Source organism: Penaeus monodon, chromosome 26 (genome assembly GCF_015228065.2).
Source record: "Penaeus monodon isolate SGIC_2016 chromosome 26, NSTDA_Pmon_1, whole genome shotgun sequence".
NCBI lineage: Eukaryota > Metazoa > Arthropoda > Malacostraca > Decapoda > Penaeidae > Penaeus > Penaeus monodon.
Window position 1 is genome coordinate 21,260,741 of NC_051411.1, and position 7,500 is coordinate 21,268,240.

Consider the following 7,500-nt stretch of genomic DNA (forward strand, 5'->3'; position numbering starts at 1 on the left):
GCTGAACTTCTTGACATCTTTCTCGCCTCTTTTTACTTTCAACTTTTTGCTGTGTCCTCTCGACCGTCTTGTGTTCAAAATTATAAAGGCATCTTTGTCTAACTTCACCCTTCCTGTAATATAGTTGAACATCATTATCATGTCACCTCTTTTTCTTCTTCTTCCAATGTAGTAAGACCTCTTTCTAGTTTATCTATATACTTTTTTAAAGTGTGGACTCCATATCATTGCGTCATACTCCAGATCTTTACCATGTCTTCGTCCTGAACAAACACTGACTGAAATTTCTCATTAAGGATTTCGCACATTTCCTCTTCCTTGGTATAAACGATGTTATTGCCTTTGTTGACGCTAATTTGATCTTTATTTTTAATTTCACTATTTATGTAGTTAAAGAAGAACTTTGGTTGTGTGTACATTTATTAATTGTATCATTTTCAAAGTCTGATTTCGCCTCCCTCATGGTTTGGGTATACTCATTTCTTCCTACTCTATACCTTCCATACGCTGCCTGAGATCTCTGTCTTCTGGATCTTCTCCAAAGGAGCTGTTTTGCATTTATCATTGAACCACTTTTGGCTATTTCTTGCTTCAGTTTTGAGTCTTGATACAAAATCTTCTACCCTTTGTTTATAGACTTCGCAAAATTTAGAATATTCCATATCAAGGTTCTCTTCGTACAGGAAGGGTTCCAAGTTTATGCCATCAGAGATATCTTTAATGTTTCTACAATTACCTCTCTTGTAATTGTATTTTCCTTTTCTTTCCTTACTTACGATGAGTTTTTTCCTGTAGCAGACTGCATTTCAATTTAATACCAGAGGAGGGCAGTACTCTATATCCTTAATGTCATCTTTATGCTTTGTAAATATTAGGTCAAGGTCTATCTAGCCCTCCTATCCTGGTATGATCTGTTACCTTCTGGAAGAGACAGAATTCCTTTATGACTTCTACTAATCTTGCATTCCACGAATCTGGCTGAGCTCAGGGATCGAAACTTTCCCAGTCAATATTGCTATTAAAATCCCCATTTACAAGAATTCTTTTGCATTAGTTTCCGCAAATTGTAGCACTTCTTCCAGGCTCTCTAACATTTCTTGAATAAGTTTTTGGTAATTTGGACACCGATGTGTGAGGTGGCATGTACACTGGTTATTATTATGTTTTGGTTCTACTATGGGATCTTGCTGAATTTCTATCTCCTTTATAATAATTCCTTTCCTTATTAATATTTCTCCCCCCCCTCCATTTCCATTTGCCCTATCTTTTCTTCAAATATTGTAGTCTCAGAGTCCCTAATGCAACATCGTCTACGAAGGGATTCAGTTTGGATTCAGTGATGCATATTACAGCTGGTTTACTACTTTCAATAACTGCGTCTAGTTCTAGTAACTTCGAAAATAATGCATCTATAATTGTATAAACTGTTAATGTATAATCTTTCGGTATTCCTTTTGGCTGCAAGGCTAATGATTGTCTGTCTCCACATTTTGGTTTCAATATTAAACTTGTTTTGCTCGGGGGAATCTCACTCTCCAAAGGAACTAATTTTTTCAGTCCATTGTTCGTCTCCGTTTTTTTTTTTCCTCTTCCATTTTTCTGCAGTATTTCTCTATCATCTTTGGTCATATTTTCTCTTATTATATTTTCTTATATTCTTTGTGGGTGACCAAGACTAAAGCTTTCTTTATTATATCAGTTACCACTTGCTTATTCATGAATGTCACCTTTAAAGGGCGTTTCTTTCCCCTTTCGAATAATCCTATCCTTCTATGGGATATGATATTCTGCTCCGAGAATTCGGGATTTATGATTTTGAAAATATTGACAATCAATTTCTTGTTTTCATTGGATCGCTCGATTCCATCTTCTACAACTTTTTCTTCATGTCCCAATATGACTATGTCCTTGTTTACATCAGCCAAATTGCAATATTCCTTGCGTGTTGCCCAAAGTGTGACTTAAATTCATTTTTCTTTACCGTCTCTGCAAGCTGTGTTTTTATTTCTTCCTTTGCGATCTTGAGATCCTTTTTTTTTTTTTTTTTTTACTTTTTTCCCATTTCATTTACAGTTCCCTTTACTTCAGATACATCGGCATATTAGCTGTCATCTTTTGCTTTTATTATTTGAGACTGGCTGCTTGACAAATTGCTTTCAATCTGCTTAACAGTTTCCTGTACTTTGATTACTTCATCAATTTTTTCTTGCAGATTCTTTGCCTCGATTTGACTACTGTTGCCAATCTTCTTCTAACGTTTCCTTTGATTTTCATGCCAGACTTTTCAGTATTATCTCTCTGAGCCTCAGTTCTATCTGCTGCTTCCGTTAGCGTCATTTTCCTGATCTGAATGGTTACCCATAAAACACAAAATACAAAAATAGAGCTGTACTCCCGGCAGTTATCTCTATGCGCGAAAACGCTTACCATGTAGTATTCGCGGTCATTTCTCGCCTCCTTCCCCTTCGCTCTCACTTCTTGGCTCACAAAGCGTCACTATCTTTTCAAATTTTCACTTAGTCGTTCACTTTATAACCCAAATTATTCTTCCAACGTGAACCGTACACATTTACAGAACCCATGGCTAGCAGACTTAGGCCACCCATTGCCTGATCTCCGTATTCAACATGTAATAGATGTACTTTACTGAGGCGATGCACTGTAACTCTCCGCGCGCGTGTGTGTGTATGTGCGTGTGCGTGTGTGTGTATTATCGAACTTTTCAGTAAAAAAATAATTCATTGATTTATGAAAGTATTCAAGTGCTGGCAAGTAAAGCGAATTCTGCAATTAATGTTAAGGTCCCGTTCCCCAGATGAAGGCAGTCACGTCCAACTCACCGATCTTGTTGTAGATCTCAGGCAGATAGAGCTCTGTCTTGCTCCTGCAGAAGAGGTGGTATTCGCTCTGCTCCACGATGGGCGTGATGCAGTTGAACTGGCGACAGTTGGTCCACGCCTCCATGATCTCGACGGCCGACCAGCGGGACGTGCCCCAGTACATGCACCAACCTTGGTCTATGCAGTGCGACGCCGCGCGCACCACCTCTGCGCTCACACAAAAGCACTGGTTAGACTAAGGAGAATTTCATTAGCAGTCTATATCTGGAGGAAGTTAGCACCTATTGTGTCTGTGTATATGTCAGGTATACTGTATGTAATATATGTGTATGTGTGTGTGTATGTGTATGTGTGCGTGTGTTTCTGTGTGTGTGTGTGTGTGTGTGTGTGTGTGTGTGTGTGTGTGTGTGTGTGTGTGTGTGTGTGTGTGTGTGTGTGTGTGTGTGTGTGTGTGCATGCGCATGTGCGCGCGCGCGTATGTGTGTGTATAAAGTAGAAAAACCCACAGTGCAAAAAACAGATTTTTTGAAAATGAGACTACTGTTTCGGAATCCACCTGGGTTCCATCTTTAGACCTGACGATAGAACCTAGGTGGATTTCGAAACTGTAGTCTCATTTTCAATAAATCTAGTTTTTGCATTGTGTTTTTTTCTACTATACTATCAACACGGAAGAGTGTTTTACTTGTCATATATATATATATATATATATATATATATATATATATATATATATATATATATATACACATACACACACACACACACACACACACAACACACACACACACAAATATATACGTACCTAATGTCTACGACTTGAAATTTTGTGGTTGGTAGATAACATATCCAACTGGATGGCTTATACCTTTAAGTCAATTGAGTGTGCTGCTTGTGTTTGGTCAAACATAAATGGATAAGAAATCTTGGAGCGACATTATTAATTCTGATACGCTTTGTCCTGCTTGTCCTGGGAAGTATTTGTCAGTGTGGGCACAGTTCATTCAGCATAATGAATAAACCACATAGTGATGAGCAGTAGATTAGAACCTTCCTCAAATTACCCAACTGGCCGTAGCTATAACTAGGCCATTTATTGCGAAATTTGATGCTAGGTATACCTGCAAGGGTAGAACAGATGTTCAACTCGGCATCGAGCCAAGCAGTTGTATGCGTTTTCTATTGGATCAACAAGGCGGCGCAAAAATGTTTTGCGAGCAGTGGGAGAGTGAAAACTGCAAAGAAAAATCGTAATTCATGAGATTAATGGCCAATTTGGCAACTCTGTGTAGCTGACACAGCTCATTTAGAAGATAGTGAATCCCAGCTCATTACTCATGACGATAAAACTAGAACTTTCAGTCATTGCCAGGTTCCTATGAACCTAATTACGATTGCCGTCTACCTTTGAGGTGCCTTAACTTGAGTGTACGACGGGCGCTTCCAGTAATACTCTCCGGCGGCGACCAAAAAGCAGATCTAATGCAACCCATTTTTATTTGCTTTTTATGCATTTGAGATACACAGACGGTAGAATTTTATTTGCATATACAAAACCATTACAATTTTGTTATGATTATGATTATTATTTAGTTTTTTTTTTTCAAATTTACTTGGCTAACCGGCTGGACGTGTGAATGGGTGTTAGTTCACAGCTCGTTTCGAAATGAGTTTAATGCGTAAAACGCCTAGGTTGTTTCAAAATGTTTCGAAGTATCACGATATCAGTTGTCAATCAAAGTTGTAGGCTATTGCACGAGGCAGTAATGATGGTAAAAGTAAACAGCAGTAGTAGCCTAATGTAGTAGTAAATTCATATGATACGATATGTAGTGATAACATTTGGCGAACAAATAGTTGAAACCCTTACCCCTGTGCTCCTTGCAGATCCCTCTCTACCAACGGTTCTACCTCACATGACCCGCCGCGCAGAGGTAGGAGAGGAAGGAGGTTCAGATACGTTGGATCATGATAGTACATTGCAAGATATTCCTTTTTGGTTGCAACAGCCAAAAGAATCTCCAGAGTTTTTTCCTCCATTATGTGGGATGATACATCAAAACTTATCGAGCTTTACTGGTTCAAACACCTTGCGAATTTTGTCACTGGCTTGTAACAAGACGATCTTCCATTTGTCACTTATTTGTATATTTGTATTTTGAAATCCTATTTTAGAGTAGAAAAGCTTGCCGCATTTCCTTTCTCAGTGTGCCCTATTCAGATTGACGTTTCTAGGTGGAAGTATTCAACTCTGAGTTACGCAAAAACGTTTGCCGGATGTACCGCAGTTTAGCAGTGTCTGAGAATGTGCTTGATTTCTTTGTGCAGTTGACACATAAGTAACCTACCATAGGAAAGTACCCGATTCCCTTGTGGAGAACTTCTTTTAGACAAGTGCCTGACATAAACCTTTTCCTCATGTTTCAAAAACCGTTTCACAAGATAATTACTTCAGGGGCTGTCCGTAGGAAAGTCATTTCAAAAACGCGAAAAAAGTCTTCTAGGTTTGCAAAGGCTTTGGGGTATGTTTGCTTTAGTGCTTTAGGTTTTCCTCCCAAAAATTCGAAAAGAATATCTGTCCACACACACACACACACACACACACACACACACACACACACACACACACACACACACACACACACACACACACACACACATATATATACATTTAGATAGTTATTAGTAGTGAAACATTTTTCATAAGCCAGCAGATATTAATATCCACAAAAATAAGAATCTTTTCTTTAATTTTAGATTTTTTTCCCTCGCAATTAAATCAGATATTCATTTTTTCCCTTTTTTCTGATATAGTTTGTTGTATGAGGATATGATTCATTTGCGCGTCTCACAAACAAGACACGCAAGCCTTATCACAGCAGAGCGATCTCAAAACAACTCCCGTTGGTCAAGCGAGGCTCCTACTTCACTCACACCAACTTTATCTATGGATAACTCAGATGTATTATTATTACAATTTTAGATCACTGTTATGGCCTACTAAAAGTCGGTTATACTTGGACAACTGACCTTAAAAGGCGTAGCACATGTATCTAACACGTGTGAGTAAATCATATTATTTATCTTTTCGCGGCTAAACTGAACATCGCTCAGATTCGTGTCGCATGGAGGTCGTAATCAAGTCATATTTCATACAAGTTTTGCCGTCTTTTTCAATTTCGGTCGCTCTGATTTTGGGAAAAAATCTGTATATTCAGATACTTCAAAACTTTTTTGGGCTGACTTCAGTAGAGGACGTCATAATTCATAACTTTACTCCATGGAGGCACATATAGCGTGTCATAAAATCGTAGAACTACGTTTAACCTTTGGTGGTTTACACTCTTGATATTGTATCGAAAAAAAAAACCACTACTATTGGCGTAGGAAATTGTCTGCAAGCACGCGCATTCAAAGCCAATCTCAACTCAGTTTTGATACTTAACCTTCAATCGCCCATCTTTACCATAATGAAATCCTTCATCTACTCAAAAAAGTTTCAATGGGAGCTCCAAATTCCAAAAGTTAAAGAAAAAATTACGCCGTGTTTACCGGTGAGAACCATGAATTACTGCAACAGTATAAAAACGTATCGGCACAAATCAGTTATAGCATGCTCCAGACTACAACTGAAGGACCATGATATACAAAATATATGACACCAATTTGTAAAAAAAAAAAAAAAAAATGTACCAAATGCAAACAAGAGAGCAAGAGATTTCTGGGGGGAGTTTATACCAGGGCGGGCAGCATGTCATTAGCACCTCAGAGCTTTGTACAATAATGTAAAGAGCCAGATAACGGAAGTTACGCATTGTTCCATTTTTTGGAATATTTACAAATCTAAGTTTAAAAATTACTAACTGCTTCACTGCAGTCATAAGCTGACCGAATAAAGTCATGGCCATCCTAAAATTATCAGGCTGGGATTTTATGTGGTAACAATAGTGCATTTAAATGTAATATAAACCCTGTTGTTGAATAAACAATGCTACAAAAAAGCTTAAAGCAAACTCTGTCACTCGTATTGATATTTAGAATGTCTTAATTTTTAAACTCGCGAAAAGATGAATGTTCTAAAATAATTATAAAAGTAATTGAAACAAATATAAAAGCATGTCATGATATGATGCAATTTTTCTTTGCCTATTTACAACATTTACAAATTGATTGCCAATCATCGTAAATGACTGTTCGTCCGAGAAGCGAAAACAAATGTTTCTTTTATGTTCATTTGTTTTCTCTTGTTCGATCATGAAGGGCTGCGTAACATCAATCATTTTATTCATATTCTTCTTCTAAAAACTTGGTTGAAAAGCGCGCTGCCTTCACGTCCATCCGTTAGTTGCAGTGCTAATTAAGCCTAAATGGTTATCTATGCGCCAATGTTATGGAAAAGGAGAAGGGAAATAATACTAGTTCATAATATAACACGTCCCTGCATGCAATTTAATTTCTTTCTTAAGTATATATTGTTCTGAGAAGGTAAACCTTCTGGCGGGAAAGGATCACAACTCCCAAATTACGTCTAAGCCCAATTACGTCGGAACTACATACAACTTGTTTATACATATATTACATAGATGCTTCATGACTGAACAAAGGAGCCAAATAAACGTGTATGAATAGTATTTTTTCGTTCTTCTGACGAACTATTAAG

General features: G+C 37.7%; 1 protein-coding gene across 10 annotated transcripts in view; it reads right to left on the reverse strand.

Moving 5' to 3' along the window:
• Positions 1–7,500, reverse strand: part of LOC119589991 (voltage-gated potassium channel subunit beta-2-like) — a 218,188-nt gene that overhangs the window by 45,786 nt on the left and 164,902 nt on the right. For all 10 annotated transcript variants that reach the window (XM_037938690.1, XM_037938687.1, XM_037938685.1 and 7 more), the window contains one exon: positions 2,841–3,047. In XM_037938690.1, the coding sequence (XP_037794618.1) occupies positions 2,841–3,047 (207 nt within the window). The remainder of the gene's footprint in view (positions 1–2,840; positions 3,048–7,500) is intronic.